The sequence below is a fragment of the Drosophila navojoa genome, chromosome 3 (genome assembly GCF_054131105.1).
Source record: "Drosophila navojoa isolate 15081-1374.11 chromosome 3, UAZ_NAV_1.0, whole genome shotgun sequence".
NCBI classification, from domain to species: Eukaryota; Metazoa; Arthropoda; class Insecta; order Diptera; family Drosophilidae; genus Drosophila; species Drosophila navojoa.
The window spans coordinates 14,323,136-14,348,532 of record NC_142891.1 but is presented as its reverse complement, the minus strand read 5'-3'; the positions used below and the strand labels follow the sequence as shown (position 1 = coordinate 14,348,532).

The 25,397-nt window shown below is 40.0% G+C and overlaps 3 protein-coding genes across 5 annotated transcripts in view; 1 reads left to right on the top strand and 2 right to left on the bottom strand.

Annotated features, from left to right (window-relative positions):
* Positions 1-20,661, top strand: part of Nlg2 (Neuroligin 2) — a 35,022-nt gene extending 14,361 nt beyond the window's left edge. Inside the window, exons 1-13 of one of the 3 annotated variants that reach the window (XM_089256868.1) lie at positions 7,929-8,052; positions 8,185-9,076; positions 13,770-14,002; positions 15,181-15,585; positions 15,649-15,844; positions 17,142-17,243; positions 17,326-17,521; positions 17,594-17,782; positions 17,870-18,012; positions 18,080-18,408; positions 18,470-18,625; positions 18,696-18,857; positions 18,911-20,661. In XM_089256868.1, coding sequence (XP_089112994.1) covers positions 8,508-9,076; positions 13,770-14,002; positions 15,181-15,585; positions 15,649-15,844; positions 17,142-17,243; positions 17,326-17,521; positions 17,594-17,782; positions 17,870-18,012; positions 18,080-18,408; positions 18,470-18,625; positions 18,696-18,857; positions 18,911-19,956 — 3,726 coding nt within the window. In that variant the 5' untranslated portion in view covers positions 7,929-8,052; positions 8,185-8,507 and the 3' untranslated portion in view covers positions 19,957-20,661. Of the gene's footprint in view, positions 1-7,928; positions 8,053-8,184; positions 9,077-13,769; positions 14,003-15,180; positions 15,586-15,648; positions 15,845-17,141; positions 17,244-17,325; positions 17,522-17,593; positions 17,783-17,869; positions 18,013-18,079; positions 18,409-18,469; positions 18,626-18,695; positions 18,858-18,910 lie in introns of those variants that run through there. The other 2 variants (XM_089256870.1, XM_030385393.2) reach the window with 2 other exon arrangements.
* Positions 20,662-21,129: 468 nt separating this feature from the next.
* Polr1F (RNA polymerase I subunit F) lies at positions 21,130-22,068 on the bottom strand. The gene is made up of 2 exons (XM_030385400.2): positions 21,440-22,068; positions 21,130-21,379 (listed from the first exon to the last, which is right to left on the bottom strand). The coding sequence occupies exons 1-2, from the start codon at positions 21,980-21,982 to the stop codon at positions 21,152-21,154; spliced, it is 771 nt and encodes a 256-aa protein (XP_030241260.1). The 5' UTR covers positions 21,983-22,068; the 3' UTR covers positions 21,130-21,151.
* A 418-nt stretch (positions 22,069-22,486) lies between these two features.
* Wee1 (Wee1 kinase) lies at positions 22,487-25,186 on the bottom strand. Its single transcript, XM_030385398.2, has 5 exons — positions 24,346-25,186; positions 23,941-24,277; positions 23,182-23,877; positions 22,982-23,115; positions 22,487-22,923 (listed from the first exon to the last, which is right to left on the bottom strand). Exons 1-5 carry the CDS (start codon positions 24,803-24,805, stop codon positions 22,772-22,774), a joined length of 1,779 nt encoding a protein of 592 aa, XP_030241258.1. The 5' UTR covers positions 24,806-25,186; the 3' UTR covers positions 22,487-22,771.
* Between the last annotated feature and the right edge of the window lie 211 nt (positions 25,187-25,397).

Here is a 25,397-nt window from a genome sequence, read left to right as displayed (position 1 = left end):
ATTATTTTAATGACGAAGGTCAGAAAGGCGACAGAGAGTGAAGGCAGCGAAAGCTGTGAACAGAATAAGCCAAAGATAAACTTTGCTAACGGTTGTCGAGCAATCAACTTATGTACATAATGTATTAACAAATTTGAAATGTTAAACAGAAATTAAAGAAAAATTACAAAACAGAATTGAGTTATTTGAGAAAATTATGATTCAGCTAAATGAACTAAATATATAAATATATAAAGAAAACTGTTGGAATTTACTTTATATTTATTTATACATGCTTCTGTCTTTTTTTTGAATTCGTATAAAAAATCAAACTAAATTTTCATCACAAGCTAAAACTAAAATTTCTTAGATCTAACAGAAAATAAAAAAGATTTTCTTTTTTATTAGAATATATCATTCATTACAAATACAGAAAAGCAATTCCACTTCACAACAATCCGTCAATAGCTATAAAAAAAAAAAACACTCCCTTTCATTCCGATTAGATAAGCTATCGGAAATTTCAGCTTCTTCGAGCGACTTTAAAAACTGGCACAGCTAAATAACATTTATGTCACAGTTATGTCTAGTTAGCAAGTTTTCCACAGCGGAAACTTTTCTTTTTGAAATATATGTTTACGAGCAGCATGAATATGGCACATGTGTACTTAGGACCTTTTGCGAAACTTTCAAGCGTACTGCTCCACTCCGAGATGGTTTTTTGAGGGCGACTTTTTCAAGAAGTTGTCGTCCAACTTGTGCCACAGCTCGCACTTTCGATGCTCCTTTTAGCCATAAGTTTGTTCATTGATTGCGCAACAAAGCGAATTTTTAAGATTTATTTTCGTCCTTTCTTTTCATTTTGTTCCTCAACTACTGCGCGAAGTATGCTTAAAAAGAAATTTCCCTTCTTTTCAAAAAGAATCAATGAAGTTCTTTAAACTGCAATTTACTACTAATTCATAAAGTACACATAATTGAAGAGTTGAATTCTCTTTATGCAATTACTTACATTCAATATTGAACGAAAATGTCGAGGTTTTCAATGGGAAAATTCCGGTGGTAAATTATAATTCCTTTCATTAAATACTGCAAGAGAACTGAGAGGTTTTCAATGGGAAAATTCGTGTGAATACAAAATAATTATTTGTAGAAAATAATATATTTGATATACATAGCTGGTTGGGCTAGAAAATTTGGGACTAACCCTTTTAAGCTTTACTAAAACTCTAAATAGATATATTTCATTTGTATGCCTCTCTTTTCTGGGCATTGAAAAACATTTTTAAATGTTCACCTCGACAAATTTATATTGCCAAGCGAATACAAATGCCCAAAAACGGCAAAACATATAAATCATTGTATATTTTTTTTTTCTTTTTTCGAGCTGTCGGCCATGTTGCGTGTTTATAATTCATATGTCTATCTGCAGCGCGGGTCAACTGTGATTCATCTGCAGAGCTTAGAGATTTGAGGCCCAAAAACTGCGAACGCTGGCTTTCATTTGTTTGCTCCACAATTGACGTCGATATACTATTTATTTGGCTATCAAACAATGGAGGAGGTTAACAGCGACTCGAATTTCCATAGTCGAAGTTTAGAGCGCTAGCTGTCAAATGATAATATTTTTGATTAATAATAATATTTTCAAAGCATTCAAGCTTATACGTCATAAAGGTATATTATTATAAAAAATGTTTAAAAAGTATGTAAAATATATATATATATATATTTTTTTTTTTTCTATTTTTTGGCCTTAACTATTTTAGTGTTTAAATGAATCTATTTTATTATTAAAATGGGTTTTTTTTTTTTAAATTTTATTTGCACTCAGATGAAGCAATATATATATTTATATTTGATCAGTCTATTTATAAACAACAGTCGATAGTCTCTCTAGATCTAACTATATAAATATTTAGAATTTTTGCAACTTTATCATTTGCTCAGTTTGCGTATATTTAAAAGAAGTGTAGTTTAGTAAAATGTTAATATATTCGATATTAATATTTTGAACAAATGGTGAATAAATTCATCTTTACATAAGATCAACATACAGTTAAAATTTTTTTTTTACAACTATGAAAACAATAATTTGTTTAAAAATTACAAAAATCATATCCCAGTTTACCATACCCTAAATCATAAGAGCTCAAGCTATTAGTTTGCAATTATATAGCTTCAAATATATGTCTATATCAGTTTCCCAAATAAATCCAAGTTAAACGTATATGCAGTTCATATACAGGGTATCTGGCTGTCCATCAGTCGTCACTCACTCTGCAGCTGGCCAATAACGCACAATTGATGATTCGGCTCTGGGAATTTGATGTGCATCACTTTAAATGGCTTCGAACAATGACTACGCATGCGAGCAACGAGCAAGGAGCAATGCGGCATGCGAAGTGCGAAATGCGACATGCGGCACGCAGCAGTCGGCACGCGGCACTGATCGGCGGAATTCATAGCCAGCTTATAGAAGATAAATAAAAAAGTAGATGGCTGAAAAGAGTAGACGGACGGAAAGAAAAGTGCTGACAAGCAGGCGACACACGGGACACATTTCCCGTATGACAACTGTGAATGCAATTGGAGAATGCAACAATTTTTAATGCGCTTGCAACTTTTATTTTCGAGTTTTAATGCAAAAAGTTGCAAACGCTCAATGTGTGAGAATGTGTGTGTGTATGTAGTGTGTGTGTGTGGCAATTTTCTTTGTCGATTTTTTTCTCCCGCTTTTTGTGGCTCGACTGCTTGCATGTCTGCCATTGCAACATTTCCTGTTTGCACTGCCATGATTTGCAGACATTGCCCGCCCCCTCCCTCTCTCTTTCTCTCCCACTCTCTATCTCTGCTGCTCGCTCCAGTATGCGCATCTGAATGGACGTGTGAGTCGCCTGGAGAAATGTCTACTTGATGCTGCTTCAGCTGCTTTATCTTCCTCTTCTTCTTCAACTGCTTTTTTTCCCACCCATCATCGTCTTCTGGCTGTATGCGACTGTTGGCTCGCATTCTACCTCATCTGACTGCCTTTCATGCAAAAATATGCAATTTTATCGGTCTTTACAGATTTGCCATAAAAAGAAAACCAGAAAGGACGAGCACACACATAAGTGTGTCAGCTGACAGTTGACACGACTAAGAGATATCCTATGAGATTACTTGGATTAGTCAGAGGAAATGACTGAGATATTTGTTTGAGATCTTTTGGGTATTTGAGTTCTATATAATCGTAATATATGGATTTTTAACTTTTCTTTTTCATATGTCATATGAACTATGAAACGTTATCTATGTGAGAAGCAAAGTGCTATCGATTTTTATCGATTGCCTTCTGTAGAAGTACTTTTTACTATATTTTAGGTAACATGAAATCATATTTTATTGTTTAACAGATATTAAAGTACCCATGACACTAGGAGCAATAGTCTAATTCCATAGCTAGTCTAGTCATTTAGTCTAATATTATGATATCCCTCTCTAAGTTTTCCTAATTTCCGGCCAATATCTCTCAAACTCATATTTCGTTTCTGTCTGCCTGTTTATATATCAACACTACCCAAACTGTTCCACAGTTTTGTTCGCGAAGCAGGGTATACAGATTACATAGCTGAGTTTGAAACTGTGCGGACTTGGGGCTTCGTGAATCGCATGGCATGAAAGACGTTTGCCAAGCAAAAATGTAAATATTTATCATACCGGAAACATGCGTTGCTTCTGCTACGTCTACTTCAATTTGTACTTGGTAAGCCCCTGTCTTCCTCTCTCACTCTTGCCTTCTCTGTCTTCCCATTCTCGCCTCCCTCCTTTATTTCCTTCTCGCCAAACATGCTCTTAAAATCGCAAAAGAATGTTGCTACGCTTCACTCGCTCTGCTTAGCTCCCACTCTCGCATCGCTGCCCCTCTATCCACCCCTCCCCTTGGAATGGGGACAGCGAATGTTGCAGCCAAATGCCGTTTTAAGCTTTTAGTTAATTTAAAAGTTGAAATTTATTTGAAAATCCAAACATTTTGTTACTTTCTGTCCCGACGACTGGTCGCGCCCGCCCCAACTGCCAACGCGTTGTCATGACTCACACCAGCCCAGAATTACAACTAAGTGAAGTAAAAATGCGAAAAATGTACAAGAATTAGTCGTTAGTGAGCGACTAGCAGATACCCAGTAATGTGAAAAGTTAGCCAATTGCCAAAAGTTTAGCTAAGAATGAATTTGTCATAACAAAGATGAGATAATAGATAGGAAAGTTTTTATAGAAAGTCTGATATTATTGTAGGCATTTTAAAGAAACTCTTGTCTGACATTCTAGAATTATTCAAATCTACGGCTATTTATATATAGAGTAACAAACATATAGCGCTGAGTGGCTCTATGAAACTCAATGGAATTACTCGATTTCGGTTGAGGAGTTACTTCATATCACAATATATGAGCAATTGGAATGGAATGTAAATATTATTGGCAACTTTATCTAAGGATCTAGTGGAATTCGGTCGTTTTCTTTTTGTATTGGATTATTCATATAGAAATAGTTATTGATAAAAAGAAAAAACTAAAATATTACTTTGATGATTTGATATAAAAATTTTAAAATTAAATCGTTGTTTAGCTTTCAAATTATTTTGTTTCCAATTATATTTACATAAATTCTACATATTTCTGTATACTCTTTCTAAACAATTTCTAGCGCTACAGGGTGTACAAATATTTTGTTAAAAACGTGCCGACATTCTGGTTGTCAACACACACAATCGCAGAGGAAAAGAGATTGAAATGAAAGAGCTGTAGCTGTTACTGGTCAGGGGAATACTTAGTACATTGGCGATGCTCTGTGTGGTGTTTGGGGTTTCGGGTCTCATAGTTAAACTTTAGTTTTATAGATGCAATTTACAGAAATTGTACGCTTGTCGTTCCGGCTGTGACTCTGGCTAAAAGTCGGTATGTATGTCTGTGTGTGTGTGTGTCTGTGTGTATGTCGACAGACCGACGCAATCGTTACATTTCAGTCAATTGTTTAGCCTCAGAAATATATGCGTTTTAAACGAGTCTGTTTAGACCGAAAGATAAATTACACTACTCGTCATGTGTCTGGGCATTGTGAGGAGGTACAAGTGAGTGAGTGTGTGTGTGTGTATGTGTGAGCATTGTTAATGAGACCCAAGAAGCTTAACCGCTCACATCATTTGCCATGTTTTTGTTTGCTTTATTTTTTTAAGGGGTCCTCTCGTTTTTTTCTCTCTCTTTAGTGACGGACTCAGCTTTTCATGACTATATACATACATATATGTATGTTTGTGCATATTTAAGGGATTTACATGCTTTGCCACAACAAAGAAATTTCGTATAAACATTTGCAGGTACTTTATGCTTATTGCATTAACCTGGCTATAACCTTTTGTGGCCGCCATGTCGACTTTCTAATGAGCGTGGCGTGTCTATTTATGGGGATTTTAAATTTCAATTAAGGCTCAGTTATCAGCTCTAGGGGCTTAGATTAAAATAAATGCCTTGCTTGAATACACAAATTTATGGTTTATCGCTTTGGGCTTGGACTAAGCTCCCATTCGCCTTGACCAAGAATCGTTGGCTTAAAACTAAAGTTGCGGATTAAGTTATGAGCTTCTTTATTATAGATCAGCCAGTATATATTTATAGTGAATTAAGGCTGCGGGTTTTTGGATAATGATTTCATAGTAGAAGTGGCTTCGACTTTTGGCTTGAAGAGGTAAATAATATTAGAATAAATTAATACAAATATTACAATATAAAGGGAAATACAAAATTATATCATTTTTTATATGAGAAATCCTTCAATTTGCAGCTTGGCTAATCTTCAGCTGTGTCAAAGAATCAACTATAATGGATTTTCGATTGGGTCCAAATTAGATTTTGTTCACCAATTCCTTGCCACAAACTTTTTGGCTAATGCCCATCAAATTCCCACCTAAAACTTATGCTAAACGATAGAAAAGTTAGTAAATCGAACCACAAAATTCTAGCTAATTAACTCAGGCACCCGGAATTGTTTATGCACGCAAAGTTTTTGCGGCTCAAAATAAATATTTGTCAAGCAAATGTAAATGCAAATGTTGACTTTTCGTTAAGCCAAAGAACAAAATGTCAGCAAAATAATAATAAAACAAAACAGAACAACAAAAATGAGGGACGAAAATAGCATTGAAACGATCCTTTGATTGCCACAAATAAACATATTCACGTTTCACTTATGAAGCTAGTTCCAAGAAACGAGGACACAAAACTTTCGAGTTCAGTGCGCGCGCCGGGATACATTACTGTATTCCCTTGTATATTCGTACGCAGCGATTCGCTACAGTGAGCACACAGTGAAACGAAATTCCGCATTCTGTATATTCGTATATATAAATGTATATATATATATTTATATATGGGTATTTCCAGGGCTGAGCACAACAGAAAATCAAAGCGAATTTCTATTTCATTTTGGTTTTAGTGGCCTGATTTTAGAAAAAACTTCTTTTATGGCACAAAACAACTGTGAGCTGCATCGAAAAAGAGAAAATATATTTTTTTAAATTTAATTTAAAAATTCAGAAAATTGGGGTTAACTGAATAAAAATATATTTGTTTTGTATCTTTTTGTTTGTTTTTTTTTTTTAACTTATATTTATATTTTATTTTTTAAACACAAAAGCAATTTTTATTTTATTTTAACGTACAATAAAATTTAAAATTTTCTTTGTTTATTTTATATACATAAGTATTTTTGTTTTTTTTTTTTTTTTTTTGCTTTTTATACTTATTGTATGCTCTCTCTTTGACGTTTAATAATAAATTGCTTTGACTATATATAAACCCATTCATTTTTGTATATTTTACAAAATTAACAATGGAAATATATGCAGTAAAAGTTAAAAAAAAATAATAATAATTTAATTTTTATATTTGTTCAACTCGTTAAGCTGCCAACTAGAAAGCCTGTTTAAATCAAAAAATAAATATATAACAAAAAAAAATTATATTCTGTATTTTTTTTAATTATTTTATTTTTATATTAATATAGTAACTATTTTTATTATATTTATTTTTATTGTACTCTCTACTATTCTGTTTATTTTTTATATTTTTTTATTTTATTTAATTCGTTTTTCTACCATTGTTTATTCAGACTCTGATCGGAGTAGCGAGCTGCATTTGCATTTCCATTTGCTGCCAACTGTAAAACTTTCCCGCTGTTGAGCTTCCGCCCAGCTTTAAGCCAGGTGCTCTCCTGCATTAGCCATCAGCCTGTAGCCCTACCATGGGCATTGTCCTCAGTGTTCCAGCGTCCAGCTGCTACTTTTTCCGGCGTAAACTTTTTCAGCAAAGTCAATGACTCTGCTCTACGCACCATTGTCTTTGCAAATTAGGTTTCCTAGCCTCGACCAGGTAATTATTATTATTATTTCTACATGATTATTTTTGTATTCTTTGCTACTTTTTTCGTATACAAAAATATCAAACTGAGCAACAAAAACTCTACCAAATGTTTATAAGAACTAGTTCTAGTATATATTACGCATATAAAGAGGTGAACTAAAAATCTTTGCGTTGTTTTCTTTCTTTTCAAAAAAGAGAGACGTGAAAGTGTTTTTATATTTCATGACTGTTATCTTTGGTCCATTGAATTCAGTTCATTTGCAGGTGTACAAAGCGCTGCAGCAGTTGCAGCGTGTGTGTGTGTGTGTGTGTGTGTGTGTGTGTGAGTGTGTGGCATATTGGTTTGCTCATGACGTATGCGCCACGTGTGCCACGCTTGATAAAACGTTTGCGGCAAGTGGCACATGCAGCAGGAGGCGCGGGGCGAGAGGCAAACTGCAAGCAGGCGGCATGCGCATTTAAAATGGCGCATAAAAGCCAGGTCAAAAGAAGCAATTGCTCGTATTGAGGCTGGGGCAGGCAGGTGGGCACAGGTGGGCCGCCAGCCATGGGTGGCTGGCTCTATGAATTGAGTCCAGTTTTCAAAGGCAGCTCGGGCCAGTTGTGGCCAAGGCTATTTAAGGATGCCACGCTCTGATGCGTTGCACAGTTAGGACTCGAGCTTGCCAGCGAGAAGGTGCGACCGGGCGCTGGCCATTAAACACATTCGCATTCAAGCCAGAGCCACAGTTAATGGATACTTAACATTTGCCATTGTTTTTACTCACACTCTTTCTCTCTCTCTTTCTTTCTCTTTCTCGAATTGCAGCACAGAGCGCGAAGGCGAGGCGGCGTAGGGGCAACAGCAGGAGGCGATTGACGACATTGTTGCTGTGCGGCGGATAGCGCGTTTAGTGTATAATATTTGAAATCAAAGCGAAAGGGTATGAGCATGTCGGTGCGGCTCTCTATCAAGCACAAGCTTCACATGCGCACCACGGCTGTCAAAATGAAAACGCCGTCAATCAGTCGAGCCAGCAGCAGCAGCAGCAGCAGCAGCCAGCAGGAGACGAAAGCGGAGAAGGCGGCGGTGGTGGGGAAGGTGGAGAACAAGGGCCAAGAGCAGGAAACGGCAGCGGGCCACGCCAATTGATGACAAACTCAAGAAGCACACAGACTAAGCTAATCCAATCGCGTTTTCTACATATTTACTTTTGCGTTTTCATCGGTTCCTTGATGGGCTACATTAGAGCCATTCGTGCAGCGAGCGTGCCGCGATGGCAGGCAATGCAAATTCGCCGCAGCCGTGCCATTTGCATTATAAGACTGATAACATTAAAGAGATTTCTACACATTTTGGCCATGCCGGCGCACAATCAAAGGCAGCGCATGCAGCCGCCGGGCCAGCAACAGCAACAGCAGCAGCAGCAGGAGCAGCAGCAACTACAACAACAACTACAACAACAATCGGCGCAGAGGAAACGCCATTTATGGCACACACAGGACCCGGCACAGATGGCATCCTGCAGCACGTGGCTGCTGCTCCTGCTGCTGTTGTCCTCGCTCTGGCCGGACTGCGAGTGCCTCCATGGCGCCAAGCTGAGCGCCAGCACGGTGAAGACCAGGTACGGCCTGCTGCGCGGCATTGTGGTGCGCTCCTCGCCCCTGGTGGAGGCATTCCTTGGCATTCCGTATGCATCGCCGCCAGTCGGCAGTCTCAGGTGAGTTCCAAGCTCAGATAATGCGGGCTAACCGCCCGCGGATAACTGTATAAGTGTGAGAGAGTGTGTGTGTGTGTGTGTGCGTGTGATCTCTGCCTGCAGCTGTTGTCTGCGTGCAACATTTTTAATACCCAGTGTGAGTGCGTCTTATAAAGAGGTATATTAGTTTTGTTTAGAAATATGCTAAAACCCTATATATGTAAGCTCAGCTCTACTTTAGCTCTATACTTTTCTCTGTCCTACGCAGTTTAGCATCAAAAGAATTCACAATATTTTGGAAACTTAAAACTGAATATATATTATATTAAATTAAAAGATCCTTTTGGAAAATATGAAACAAATTAACCTATTGTAGAGAGAAACAGAATGCACAAATCTAAGAGTTCAGTTAAGAAGAACAAACTATAAAATACAAAGTATTTCTACCCTATTATTTCTGAAATAAAGTTTAAACATAATAAGGAAACCGTATACTTTAGTCCGGCATATCCAACTAAAGTTTTTACACTTGAGTTTTCTTTGTTTTCATATACATTTTTTATTGTCTTTCATTTGGATTATTTTCACCCGCAACTTTGTTATAATGCAACGCAACTTTATCAGACTCCTGAGCCAGGCAAAAGGCAATTTTAATAATTATTTTGATAATATGCACGTGAGCATGGGCACACAAAGGACGTCCGGAACTTTGCACGCCCTTGCACTGCCAAAGCGAAAGCCAAAGCCAAAGTCGAGCCAACGCCAACGCCAACGCCAGAGTCAGAGCCAACGCTGAATTCAGCGTCAGAGTCAGAGTTCCGTGTCCATAATAAGCCTTACATTGTTTGCCGGATTTAAGTTCCAAGGTTCTGGCCCCGGTCCTGGCCAATAGCCAAAGGGCTCTTAATGAAGCCAACTGCAACTCGTGTTTATTTTACAATTAGCAGCCGGCTGTACTTTAATACTAATTCTCTAAGAAAATGGGGGCCCCAAAGGGCGAGAGCATGGCATCTCCTAATAAGCTTAGCGCATTAAACGAGCTCATTTGTTTCAATGTAAGAAGTTGCCCAGCTTGGCAAGCCCTAAGCAAGACAACCAAATAATCCAATAGTTCCGCAAATGTTAAATGTTAAGCTGACTTTAACATTCTGCTATTAACAGCTCGCTTCTTATATATTGGGCAATCAAAGTTTCGTGCAAAATAAAAACTACAACTTTTATGCTCTGCCAAAGTTATAAAACTGGCTCAACTTGTTTTTCTGCATGTCATGTGCATAAAAAAAACTTTCAACTGCCGTAACATGACTTAAGACCAACAGCAAATAATGATGACTTCATGTGCGAGCACCGAACTTAAATTAAATTGCAAGTTTTTTAATACTTTTCAGAAAAGAATATAAATATTTATCGACGAGTCAATTTTACTGCATGTTATGATAACTTTTATGTTCCATGACAAGTTGGTAATGATTTGAAAAACCAATATTAGTATATTGTGCAGTACATCCCCGTATCCTTCCGTCACTCTAGTTCTATATGTATAAATAATGAGGTTTTTAATATACAAAGCAGTTTTTTCCATCATACGAGTGTTTTAACTAAAGAGAAATACTAACTAAAGGTATAGAAATTCTAACTCTTAAAAGGATTTACGATATGATTTGAAATGTTTCCCTATATTCGTTTACTCCTCGAATCCGTCTCATGCTTCTTTACTTCGATATCTCCTAACTGAACGCCTCTTTGACTTCTTGATTCCCCGACTATCCGACTTCCCGACTGCTCTTATCTACTCCTCATCTGCTCCTCTACTCCTCAGCTTCTCTACTCCGCTTCTCCTCTACTCGCCAACCCTCCTACTACCCCAGTTCTCTATCTATCTCTACTCTTCTACTCCTACACTCCTCGAATCCTCCAATCCTTGACTCCTCTACTCTACTACTGTACTTTAATTCTTTACTTCTCTTCTTCTATAGCCCTTTACTCTTTTACTTCTCCATCTCATTTACTCTTCTCCACCTCCACTCGCATTTGTAAATTTCTCTAGATTTGAATAAAAATAAAAACCAGTTTTGATTTGATTTCAAATTTGGTTGATTAGTATCTTTGGAGGCAGTCACTGATTTTTTTAGACGCAGTGATTAATTAGCTTTCGCTTGCTATACGGCAAAATCGTCAATTTGTCAAATATCACGTACCGACGTACCACGCCCAACGCCCAACTCCTGCCAATTGTCATTGGAGCATAAATAATTCGCACGTAGCTCGCACCTCTGTCTCTCCCTCTCTCTCTCTCTCTCTCTCTCTCTTTCGGTCGTTCTGTGTGTGCTTATGCCAAGCAAAGACGAAAGATTCACTGGCATTTGATTAAGTCCTGTTGCTCATTTGCAGCATCTGTTGATGCTGCATAACAATGAGCCAGGATTCATAAGCGAACTCCATTGACTTTGGCACTTTGTGCCGGAAGTAATTAAAGTACAATTTGCCAGCAGAGTTTAGCAGACCCGAAAAAGGAGCACTCAAATATCAACATACATACCTACATACGGCATCTAATCAGCTCTCACACGCTGTCTATATACATATATTAGCGACACTCGAGGTGTAAGTACTGCTCAGCCCCAGACAGGACAGCCGAGATACAGGACACGCTCCACGAGGTGACAAAGTGTTGGCAGAAAACTTTTGCAATATGCCGCAAACTTGCTACAAATTCTTGCGCGGCAGCTCCAACTACTCAGAACTTGAGAGACGCTTGATGCTCGGGCCGAAACTAAATTTGGTTCAGATCTTTCATCGAATAACTTTCTCTATCTCCCTTTTTTTCTTTGGCTGCGCAAGTAAGGGAGGAGGGCAGAGGGGGCGCATGAAGTTTAGCTGAAGGAAAACCATGTTGAGAATTACATCGACAAATATTTTGCCATAAAATTTGTGCTCAAGTTATGTGAATCAGGTAGATATTCTTATATATGCATACATATATATATGCATGTGTATTTGCAAATAATTTCCAAAATTTCACGACAAGCTAAGTTTATCCATCAACACACAAATAGCGAGAGTAGCGCTGTAAAATTTGTTTATATTTTTTAAATAATTTTTTACCTTCTGAATATCTGCGCTAGCTCATTCCACAATAAACTCGTCAAATAATTTACACCACAACCAATGGTTTTCCCAGAGCCTTAAGTACTTCTACTTAGTTAAGCATTATTAGTTAGTTTTCTCTTCTGGCCAACAATTTGATACAGATTGTTGTCTAATTTTTGGCATAGACAAACATCGAAGTCGACCCATAACAGGGCTGTCAAAAGCTAATTGAGCATGTGAAATGACCGAACTTTTCGTCACAAGTGAAAGACTTGAGTAATAATAAAGCGCCATCGAAAGCTGATTATATGTACCTCGGAAGTTTAACATTGGCATTACTAATATACCTCGTGTAATACTCCCAAGTCCATTGAGTAGACCACCTGATCTGTTGAATAATTATAGGCAGAGATATTTTATAAATTGATAAGTCGAACCGACGCGAGTTATCTCTTCATATTCTGTCATCAAATATAATATATATAGATAAATAAATAGATACGCAACTGAAAATTTGTATATATATTTTTTGACAACGCTTAAAAAATTTCGTTTAATGCAATTTCAATAATTTATGAACTAAAAATAAAATCTTTAAATCTCTATAAATATTATTTCCTACTTTTGGTGTATTTATGGAATATAAAAAATACATTTGCCTTGGGCGTATAAAATATAATGAACTCCAAGAATATTTTTAAGAAAAAGATATTATACCTCTTCTATATATTTAAGAAATGACCTCAAAAGAAAAAGAAATCGTTGGTATTTCGTCTCGGTTCAACATATTCTCTCAGAGATATATGCTTGTGTTTACCCATTCTGATTAAAGGAACAGGGTATTGTCTGAATACTTACTCATTTATCGCCTGTTAAGACGTTGTTATAGCAAAAAGCGAAACCCACAAAGTGCGTCGTTTAATTTGAAAGCATAATTTAGCTTTCATCCATTCGAGCATCCCAGAGACCGCAAAATGTGGAAACTGATTAAGGCCATGGCAAAGAGGAAACCAGAAAACGACCAAAAATGGAAATTGTAGAGTGGAGCGTGGAGCGTAGCGAAACGAAAAATTATGAGCATTATTGTCTCATCGAGCAACAAAATAAAGAAGGGAAAAAAAATGATGGTGCGATGCTGCGATGCTTCGTTGCTGTGCGATGAGCTCTTATCAAGGCGAAAACAATCAAAAAAGGTTTCGCGTCAATTGTTGTGTCATAAAATCAACACTGAAGCCTGCCAGGGCGATGGCATAAACAGTATAAACGGCATAAGCGGCATAAACGTGGCCAAGAGCCACTATACTCAGTTGGCCGTTGATCGATGGCATTCGATGCGCAACAATAAAATGCACAATTAATCAAAAGCATTTGCCAATTTTGATTGATGGCCGTTTGGTACTTAGTGCCACGAATCCTTTATCCGTCCACAGAGTCCGTTTCATTCTCAAATCCAGAGTCGGATTCAGATTCCGGTTCAGATGCAGATAGTGAACCGGACGTAGTCGGCATAGTAGCTGGCTGCCATTGCTATTAGCACGTTGGGCGCATACACATACACATACACATACACATATCTATCTAAATATTGAACACATATTGGGGTCCGTTGCCATTGAAATTGCAGATTTATGCCACCCATAACGCCATCGACGTGGAAAACGGTCCGGAACGCGGATCGATTCTCGCCCGTTTGCCCACAGAATGTGCCCATACCGCCCAATGGACCGGAGGCGTTGCTGGAGCTGCCACGCGCTCGACTCGCCCAGCTGAGACGGCTGCTGCCGCTGCTCAAGAACCAATCGGAAGACTGCTTATACCTTAATATCTATGTGCCCTACGAAACGCAGCGAGCCAGACGTAAGTTATTCAGCAAAAAATCTAAAAGTCATCAAATCATAAGCTCATTAGATATGCTAAATCATTCCAGTTAATCGGTTTTACGCAAAACTTTTAGCTTATCAGTATATTTGCCTTAAAGATTTACAATTTGATTTCAATTATGTTAAATCGGGCAATCAATTCGAATATAAAAAACAAAAAATACAATGGGGCATAAATAATATATATAGATATTTGTAATGTCTGCTCAAGACTCTAATTGACCATTGAAAAAGTTGAGAACTTTGCAGATAAAATGTGGAAAATTACAAAAGTGATTCAATTGACAGCTTAATTGGCAACCAAAAGGGACTCGTCCCTGGCCAAAGGGGAAGAATTAAATGAAATTAATTTATTTTTGTACAAACTTTCGCATTGAACAAACAGTTAAGCGAATACGAGTGCGAGTTGATTATCGTAGCGGCTGCGTAGCTTTCAATTCCGTAGTGCATTGCAGTTGATTTAAGGAATTACTGCAAGCGCTGCAGAATTGGCAGCTCCGTTGACCACAGACAGCATATGGAAGCATTCCGAAAACTGAAGCTAATTGGGCTTAATGAATGGCCGTGCGGCGTACACAGCGCATCACTCATTACGGCAATCATTAGCTGTATCGTTAGCTTCAATATTTTCATTTATTATCAAGATGTAGTATTTACATACTTTTTATATTGATTTAATTTATTATTACAATCATTGTTATTATTAATATTGACATCATTGTCATGCAGATCTTATTTTCATTGTCATTGTGGCTATCATTGTCATTATTATTGTGAGTGCTATTATTATCATTATTATTATAATTTTCAGATTGACTTTGACCTTGACCTTGACATTCCCATTGACATTGACATTGACCTTGACCTTGATCTTGACATTGATATTGACATTGACATTGAAATTGACTTTACATTTGCATTATCATTAGTAAAATTATCACTTTTCACTTTCATTTCCATTATTATTGCTATTATCATTGTAATTAGCAATATATTTTCCGTTGTAGTTTGTAGTTTTGTTAACAGAGTCATTAAATTATCATTATCATTGTCATTATCGTCTTAGATAATACCTACAACTTCAGCTCTCTCAGCTCATCCCATATTAGTATTTAACTAATACTACAAATTTTCGTAATATTCTCATTTTCCTAGCAGATAATGAGGCTGCAAATGATGCGGCGAGTAGCAGCTCTAGTTCCAGCTCCAGATCCAGCACAAGTTCTAGTTCCAGTTCATTGCTCTCCACGGTGCTGTTCATACACGGCGAATCGTACGACTGGAACTCCGGCAATCCCTACGATGGCTCCGAGCTGGCCGCCCATGGCAACGTCATCGTCGTGACAATCAATTTTAGGCTGGGCATCTTTGGGTTTCTCAAGACCGGCGGCAAGGAGAGCGCCCAGGGCAACTTCGGACTAATGGATCTAGTTGCCGGGCTGCACTGGCTCAAAGAGAATCTGCCCGCATTCGGCGGCAATCCCCAGAGCATCACCCTGCTCGGCTACGGCACCGGAGCCGTGCTGGCCAACATCTTGGCCGTGTCGCCCGTGGCCAGTGGTGCGTTAGCTGCCAATTGTTTAAGTCAAGGAATATTTATATAGATTCAGTCGATTCTTTTAGATCTGATACAGCGCGCAGTGCTCATTAGCGGTACCGCCCTCTCGCCCTGGGCCATACAGAAGAACCCGCTCTTTGTCAAGCGGCGCGTGGCCGAGCAAACTGGCTGCCATGGCGACATGCTCTACGATGATCTGGCTCCCTGCCTGCGCACCAAAAGCGTCGCGGAACTACTCTCGGTTAAGATCGATCATCCGCGGTGAGTACATCAGAATTCACATTCATATTCAGATAATATAATAATAAATAAATAAATAATATTACTAATAGTAATTTTAAACAATTAACAAAGCTCCAGTGGAGATTTTTTGAATATGAGATCTCCCTTCGAGGGAATGATATTGAAAGCTTAGCCTTTTTCAGGCTAGATCTGGCTTATTTGTCAATAGTAGTAGCGTATTGATAATAACTCCATTGAACATGAGTACGAAATGGAATAGCCAGAAAATGAGGCAGACTATGCAGAAGCCCTAATCTTTAAGAGAATAATAGAACAGAAGGAACGGCTGTCTATGTCATCTAATAATTAGAAATATTAATGTGCATAAGTTATTTATTATATTAATATTGAGCCTTATCACATATATATAAACCAATTTTATTCCTGAGCAGCGGAATGAGCTGAACCCATTGAACAAAGCGTGTTTATTTGCCTATATAAGTGTTCGTATGCCTCTCTGTCTCTCCGCCCAACTACAGAGGATCATTTGAGGTGTCTATATGTATGCAACCTCAGTCACTTCGTATTTATACTTGAGTGATACGAAGCTCAAATGCTAGCATCAGCAGAGGGCTGTCATTGGTCACTCAAAGGTCGACTGCAATTCGACTCTCTACCTAGTGCCGAGCGCAACATTGGAGAGCAACTAATGCTTTGAGTGAACGTCGGCCTATATAAAGGGCTGCTGCTGCAGCATTTCTTCAGTCGCCCAGGCCTAGGGGGGGTCAGTCGTGCGGTGCAGTAAAGTGAAGTGAGGTGTGAAGTGGAGGAAATACTTAGAGGAAATACTGACAGGAAATATTTAGAGGAAATATTTAGAGGAAATACTTAGTGGAAATACTGAGAGGAAAGACTTAGAAAAAATTTTTAGAGGACATACTTCAAAGAAATACTTAGAGCAAATACTGACAGGAAATATTTAGAGGAAAATCTTAGTGAAAAAACTTAGAAAGGAAATATTTAGAGGAAATACTTAGTGAAAATACTTAGAGCAAATACTTAGAGAAAATACTTGGAGAAATTACTTAGAGAAAAGAAGCACTTGGAAAGAATACTTTGAAGAAATAAATGATTTCCCATTTCCAATAAGAGTAAAAAATAATAATAATAATAAAAAATAATACAAAATTATTAATGTTTAACAAAATAATATAAAATTGCTGCACAATATTGCTGCACTTAGTTTATAGTATATTAATTTTGCTTGAAACCTTTAAGAATTCCTAGCAACTTTTCTCTGTCATATGAAACTACAACAAACCCTACATACTTTCAGTTTCCTTGTTGGCTTCGCGCCATTTGTGGACGGCACTGTCATCACGCCCAAAACGGAGGCCATGTCCAGCACAGCCCTGCCCCTGGGCTCAGCAATAGTTAGGTAGGTCAAACTCCAGTACAAGAAAACTTTAACTTACGTCCTCTCTCTCTCTCTCTCTCTGGCTCGCTCGTTCAACGAACAGTACTTCAGGAATTGAATATGCCAACTTTCCCAAACGTGATCTAATGTTCTGTCTGACATCTGTGGAGTCGTACTTGGATTTGAGCGCACAGGATCTGGAGTTTGGCTTCAATGAGACGCGCAGGGATCGCATTTTGCGAACATTTGTGCGCAACAATTTCCATTACCATCTGAATGAGATATTTGCGGTGCTCAAGGTAAGCCTGAAGCCCTAATGCGCCAGAGCTCAGGTGTTCAATTACAGTTTGCCACCCCACTAACATTTGCAGAACGAGTACACGGACTGGGAGAAGGCCATCAGGAATCCGTTGAGTGCGCGGGACGCCACGCTGCAGTTTCTGAGCGACGGGCATACGGCGTCGCCCCTCATCAAGCTGGGCTACATGCACAGTTTGCGTGGGGGCCGGACCTACTTTGTGCACTTCAAGCACCGCACGGTCGAGGATGAATATCCACAGGTGGGTACACTTGGTGCGCATAGCTGACCCCTTAACCTTGACCTTCACCTGACCTGACCTGACCTGATGGCCTTTGCAATTCGACAGCGAACTGGCTCGGTGCACGGCGAAGATGTGCCCTTCTGGCTGGGCTTGCCGGTCTCGCCCCTCTTTCCCCACAACTACACCGCGCAGGAGCATCAAATTGGGCGACTGATGCTGCGCTACCTGGCCAACTTCGCCAAGACGGGGTAAGTGCAGTTGATAGAGAAATGAACTAACTCCCCATTAATGCTCACCCTCTTCTCCTCAACTTAGCAATCCGAATCATTCCACAGTGGGTCAAGCCCTGCCCACTGCCAGCCAGAGTCGAGCCGCTCTCCATCCACAGCGGAAACGTGCGGCGCCCAGGTACCAGGACGCCCTGACCACAGGTGAGGCGCTCAACCTGGCCGTCCTCTACAACCAGCGACGCAGCAATGCCATGCACGAGAAGCGCAACGTCGTGCGGCGACGTCTGCGCAGCAACGATGTCAACGCGCCGCAGCAGAGCCTGAGCACTGAGCTGGAGCTGGGCAACTATGATGGCGATGAGCTGCCCTTCTGGGACGCCTACGATGTGGTCAATCAGCTGTACATTGAGCTGGGTAAGTCTAGACTGAATGCCTGGATAATTCCTTTACTGAATCTCCTCAATCTTCCTCACAGGCAACAAGGCCAACATTCAGAGCCATTATCGTGGCCACAAGCTCTCCATGTGGCTGAATCTCATACCTCAGCTGCATCGGCACTTCAACATCAACGATCAGTCGATGCGGCATCATCAGTTTCAGGACGATCTCAACAGTCGAGATCTCTACGAAGGTAAGCCACTGATAAAGCCAGCAAGCTGAGGCCAAAGCTAAAGCCCTCGTCTCATCTTTCACCTGCCCAGGTGTGGTGCGTCCCCAGCTGCAAACGAAGCCAGCGGATGATGATAACATTATAATTGTGCAAACGGCTCGCACCACAGCTGCTCCGCCGCCGACGACCTCAAAGCAGGAGGTGTTGAATGCAACAAGCGCTTTGGGCGCCGCAGGTGCAACTGCCACAACAGGTAACCTAATCATATCATTCCAGTAGAAATCGCTCCTTTAACGACACTTTCAGAATGCGGCATCGATGGCGCCATGTCCGTGTCGGAGCTGACCACCACCACCCAGGCACCGAAGGACAATCGCACCCACGCACAGGTGGAGACGCACAAGGATTTGGCCACCGCCTCGACGGGCATCATTGGCAATCTGGAGCTGCTGCGCCGGCTCAGTGGCAAACAGTTCCAGAGCTATACCACAGCCCTGATAGCCACTGTGGCCGTCGGCTGCTTTCTGCTCATACTGAATGTGCTGATCTTTGCGGGCATCTATCATCAGCGGGAGAAGCGGGCACGCGATGCCAAGACGAAGGAGGAGCTGCAGGACAGCGACACGAGCAAGAACTCGAGCATACTGAAGCTGAATGCGGTGGCGGGTGCGGGCGATGGCACCGATGCCTATACGTTGAGCGGCGGCGTTGTGGACACCAAGGGCGGCATGGGCATGGTCTTTGGCGAGTACAGCTGCTACGATGAGAAAACCAAGCAGATGAAGGAGGAGAAGCTGCTCGTCGAGCTGCCGCCGCAGCCGCACACGGCGCAGACGACGCTGCTGATGGACAACTGGGAGGCATGCTCCACCAGCACGCTGGATCTGCTGAAGACACGGCCAGCGGTGCACGCGGTCCATGGAGCTGCACCGAGCAGCTCCCACATCGAGATGGTCAGCTACAATGCGCTGCCGACGCTGGCAACGGTCATAGAGACGAATCCGAATCCGGTGAGCTCGGCGCCGGGCAGCAAGCGCGGCTCCTTCCTGGACACCAGCGGACAGCTGCAGTTCGACTATGCCGTGCAGTCGTCCGACCAAATGTCCTTCAAGGCCATCGAGGACGCAGTCAAGGCAGCTGCCGGCGCCGGCGGCGATTCGGATATCATGCGAGACGATGATATACCAGAGCCGCCGCCTCCACCACGCTCCTTTCTAGCAGCCCAACAGCAGCAACAACAACAACAACAACAGCAGCAAATGGGAATCCTGCGTCAGGCGGGCGCTGCAGGTGGAGCCAGCAGCTCGAGCAGCGGCAAGAAACGTGTGCATATTCAGGAAATCTCTGTCTAAACATGATAATGCCTCTGTCTCTGTCTCTCCCCCTCTCTCCCTCTCTCTCTGAACTTAGCTTATGGAATTTTAATTCTAAAGAAAAGTGCTCAAAGTACTTGAACTTATTTTTACCCCTCTATAGAACCGGCCCAATTTGACCCTATACTTTCTATATATCCTTTGCCGTAGTCGTATCTGATAAATCTGTTAAGTATATGTGTACGTACTTATTGTCTGTTTGTACATTATGTAAATGTTCCTAAACTAAATCGGAATATGTAGTGCCAAGTAAACTATTTATATATATATATATGATATATATTATATATTATTGTATTATCGTATCGAGTTTGTTTTCCATCATAAATATAATATATGTGTGTGTATAGTTTATGTTTATTTCGACTAACTGATTAAGAACTAATATTTTTATTATCACGTATTTGCTTGTTATGTATTTGATAATTAGCCAAATCAAAAAAGTCAAATAATAATAATAATAACTATTATTATTATAATAATAACGGTAAAAATAAAACAAAATTATGTACAAGTAAACAAGCTTTTAAAATATTTAAACAATATACTATATATATCTATATATATATATGTATATAGGTATACATATATATGATACACATAATGTATTTGCGAGTAAATGTATTGTAAAATATTGAATCTATTTGTATGAAATACACATGTATTAAAATTATACTTATATATGCTCCGCATTTTTATGATATTTAAAACCAAATCAAATCCGATTTGTTATTCTGCACATGATTTCAGTCATAGGGCCTTGGGAGTTAGACAAGAAATAGCATTTTTGGAATTATTTAATTTAATTTACCGTGGAACAACTGAATCGACCTGTGATTGTGAATTCGCTGGGATTTGCAGGAGATTAAATCAATGTTCAGCAATGATTTTAAGAACGATACGAATACGGCATCCACATTATCCAAAGGCTTTTTTGAAATTTCGTCGCTTTTTTAATAGCAATCGTAATCCCAGACTCTTGCAGCACTCTGGTGCTGCGATTACGGCTATACATTTTGGGACAGCAGACAGACAGTTTGCCATCAAACTGTTAATTTTGAGACAAGCTATTCACGTACAGTTTTTTGGGGCGATTAAAATCATATCATGCCTAACTGATATTTAAAATATATAATTTGTACCAATAACAGATGAATTTTAAGACATTTGTATTCTATACTTCTATAGGCTCCGATTTTATTTTTTTGATTTTTTTCACTTTTTCTACAGTTACGTCAGGATTTACTGTCTGCTTACGCTTTGATGCCTTTTTCTTTTTCGTCGGCTTCTCATTCTCTATATCTGTCTCCACTTTAATTAGCTCTACGAGAGCATCAAGCTCTACATTTGCTTCCGGAGCTGTATTCACCTCCTCGTTCTCCTCAAATTTAATGACATTGTTCTGTGAAAGGAATCTATAGTCAGGATAAGGTCGACAAGAATATATTGTATTTGGACTTACCTGTGTCTCGGACTCTTCGAGCAACAATTCGCCCTCGATATATGGCATGGTGGTGCCTATATTAAAATCCTTGATTCGAAACTTAATTTCCTGATCCATAACAATATCATTTCTGGTTTCTTTCTTATTCGTAAATCGTATAGTTGTGTTGAACACTCGGTAGATGATAACGCTGATTTGATGCTTCGATATATGCCGTACAACGCCATGGAGCACCGCACCAGCAACTGGCCTGAACACATAGAAATCGGCATTAATTAGCAAATGCAGAGTAGGATCATCGGCGCGTATAGCTGCCGTTTGACCCAAAACCTTAATGTTCTTGATCCCAAGCACTATTCCATTCACATTGCTGTCGTATATGCCCACTTTAGTGCGAATGAGCAGCTCGTGCAACGCATGCTTAAAGTTACCCATGCCATATGGACCCATGGACAGGTGCAAATCTGTTTTGATGCAGCGTACGCATGATTCCGGGTTGGCGGCATACTGTTGCAGCTCTTTCGTCGTAAATTTGATATATTTCTGGAGTATTTTGGCCATTCTGTTTCATCAATTGCTTGGAGCACTTGCGACCACATGAGTTTCTACTATTGCTCAATTGGCACTATGTCAACCCTAGTACTCCAACTATCGTGCACAGCGTATTCAACTGTAGCTCATCTCTATACAATAATTTTATCGATAGCTCTCCATATCGAAGCATCGTCTTTTTTAGGGGTTGTTATGTTCAAAAACAGGAAATGATCGGGAACGTGGTAGAACAATGCAAATGCTATGTGTATGTTTCTAGATGGAATAAACGAGATTGTCACAGCTGGAACATTCTAATAGGTTGTAGAACAATTACAACAAAAGAAATATATGTATGCGATTTTAATGGATAGCATTCGTTTTATTCGCGAATGGAATTTATTTCTTTAATATTTTCGCTTTCAATATAACATAATAAATAGTTTAATACGAAAACAATACATACTAATTTACAGGTATAGCTCGATATATACATAAATATTTTGTTTTCTTTTTTTTTTACAAAAGAAAAAATTTAAACTTAAGGCAATACCTTATGGCGCGCCTTTTTATTCAAGAAAATTCACTGATTTGAGAAATATAGATTTATATATGTATACCATTCATCCGGTGTTTTCTTTTGCTGATAGATTAGGAACAGACCTCGACCGATCACGAGGCATCAGATTTGCAAATTGATATTAGCAACAACTTACAGCTACGATTACATGCTTAAAATTAACAAGAATGTGAGCTTAGTTCACGTTGAAGTGCGGAAGAGTTTAGTGCCGGCGTTTTGTATTAGATTGATTTCAATAGTCAAACATTTGTGATAACATTCTTATTTCGGTCGGCCAGATTATGAAATTTACCATGCGATCCAAACGGCGTACGCATGCGTCTCGTAAAGGAGCGCAAGCAACGTTGGCCATCCAATGGTTCCGGTGTATTAGAAGTAGCCAGAACAGAGACTACAAAAAATTGTATTATAAATAAAGAAAATATAATATATATAATATAATATATTACCTTTCTGCTCGAGAAGCTTAATTTGTTTCTTTGCCTCCCTCAATTTGTTCATCAGTATCTCGTTCTTACGCTTCTCCACAGTCAGCTCCAGACCAAGCTGCAATTTACTCTTTGAATCCACAGCACTTAGAATTCTATTGTCGAAAAGAAATAAAATTTAGAACATTCTTCTAGTCAAACCTATATTTGGCTAAACTTACGGATGACTGTAAATGGACATGGAACTGGGCCTCTCATTCGGCTCGGGATGCATCATTTGTGCGATGAGTTCATTAAAGTCCTTGCTCAACGCTGGTATGGCCGGCACCTCGCCGTTGCGCAACTTGTGCCACTCGGGTCCGTTCTTTGGCAATGGTCCGCCGCCAGCCACCTCGAAGAGCGTTATGCCCAGCGAGAAGATGTCCGCCTTGAACAGATTGCTGTAGTCCTCCTGCAGTATCTCCTTGGACAGGTAACGGCAATCACCCTCTTCGACGTACGGTTCGTTCACGGACGTCACATGTCCCAAGTCCCCAATTTTGTATGTTACAAGATTTTCAGAGCTTCGAAGTTCCTCGTACACGCTATCCATGCCGTCATCATCCTTGCTGACCTGCTGCTGTGTCTTGTGCGCGGTGGGATTCATGGTGGAGAAGATGTTCTCTGGCTTGATGTCCATGTGCACCAAGTCATTGGAATGTATATAACGCAGGCCCTCGATCACATGCATAAGCAAGATCTTAAGTTCGGATTCGCCTAGACAATGCTCCTGGATTCGCGCATGCAGGCTGCCGCCATCACAAAACTCATTCTGTATCAACATATGATCGTCCTCCGCCCAGGCCGAATAGTAGCGCACCACATTGTCGTGCTTGCCCAGCACCGCATGTGCCCAGACCTCGTTCAAGGCACGCTTTCTGCAAACGTGAAAAGTAGGATATAAATAAATTGACTTCAAAGAGAGATTTTGAGTAACTTACTCGAATGAGCTGCCCGCAACGGGCTTCTTGCTCTTTTTAATGGCATAGATACAACCATCAAGTCGATTCACACACTGAAAGACGACCCCAAACTCGCCCACGCCAATTACGCTGACCTGCATGAACTCGCGCTTGAAACGACTGATGTTTGTGTCGTGCAGAGCCAATCGCTTGGGTGCCTGTTGATGTATCTCGCGCATGCTGTCGAGGCCATTGGCATCCTGTACGCCGTCGTCCTCACCGGGATCACTGAGCAAAAACTTTTGCATGGCGCTCAAATTGAGATTCTCGCGTCCGAACTGAGTGCGACAGCGCTTCTTGTTGTGCGCCAAGAGACCTGTAATAAAGTAATAAACACGATATTTCATCTGATCTACAAATTTTTTATATTCGTTTGTCACTCACTGTCTGGTGTGAAGGGATTCACATTGGCTGTGTCTTGGGGCTGCATCGTTCTGTGGTTGTGCAACGGCAGCGAGCGCGGACGTTCTGTGACTTTGTAGACATCCTCACGTTTGACCGCAGCTGCTGCGGCTGATAGATGATTGCAGTTGGTTGTTGACTTCTGCAATATGGTCTTTGGCGTTGCTGGTGTGTTGAAAAGACGAAGTGCGCGCACTTTTTGGCATGGTGGCGACATGTCGTTGTCGCGCATTACAGCATTTGGTTTCTTTTTGTGTTGCGGACTCTCCTGTCGATCCTTGTCAAAATCGTCGTCGGCGAAGCGCAATTTGCGTGGATTAAATATCAGTGGCGACGGAGAACGCGAACGCATCTCGACGCTAGAGTCGAGTTGCTCAAGCGATGTGTCTTCCGCACTGATGATGCTTGTTTCGTGCTTCGACAAGCGAAAGGCCATGGCCATTGCAATTGCAATTAATTGAATACGTTAATCACACACTTCACCAAATTGCCGAACTAAATTTATTGTTGATTGCGTTTGTAGTTTAATCAAAGTAAGAAAATAAACAAAACAAAAACACAAAACAGTATTAAGTGTAGGAATGCGAAGCGCAATTGATCTTATATCGATATGTGCGTCCATCGATGGCGATTGTGGTCGGTGTCAATTCTTTTGCCTACGCTACAAAATATCGATATTTTATATCGATATAAACAAGCACAGAGTTTCTTTGAGCAATGCCTTTCTGCATTCAAACTATTCTATTATTGATCGCTTTGCAAAATCTTATTAACTGTTTAAAGTTGAGTGATCCAAATAGAATTATTAGCTTAAAAATTATTTGTTCATGAAAATTTTGAAAATAATACAACAAAAATCTTAATTTCAAAAACTTATACATTAATGATTGCTCGTGCGAAAGAGTACAAACAAAGCAGTCTGAGACATTTCGATTGGAAAACAACAGTTGAATGCTTAAAGTTTACAGCAAGAGGTAAACCGCTTCTCTTTTCCAAGGCATTTCAATCACCGGAGGCGGCCAAATTATTATTCA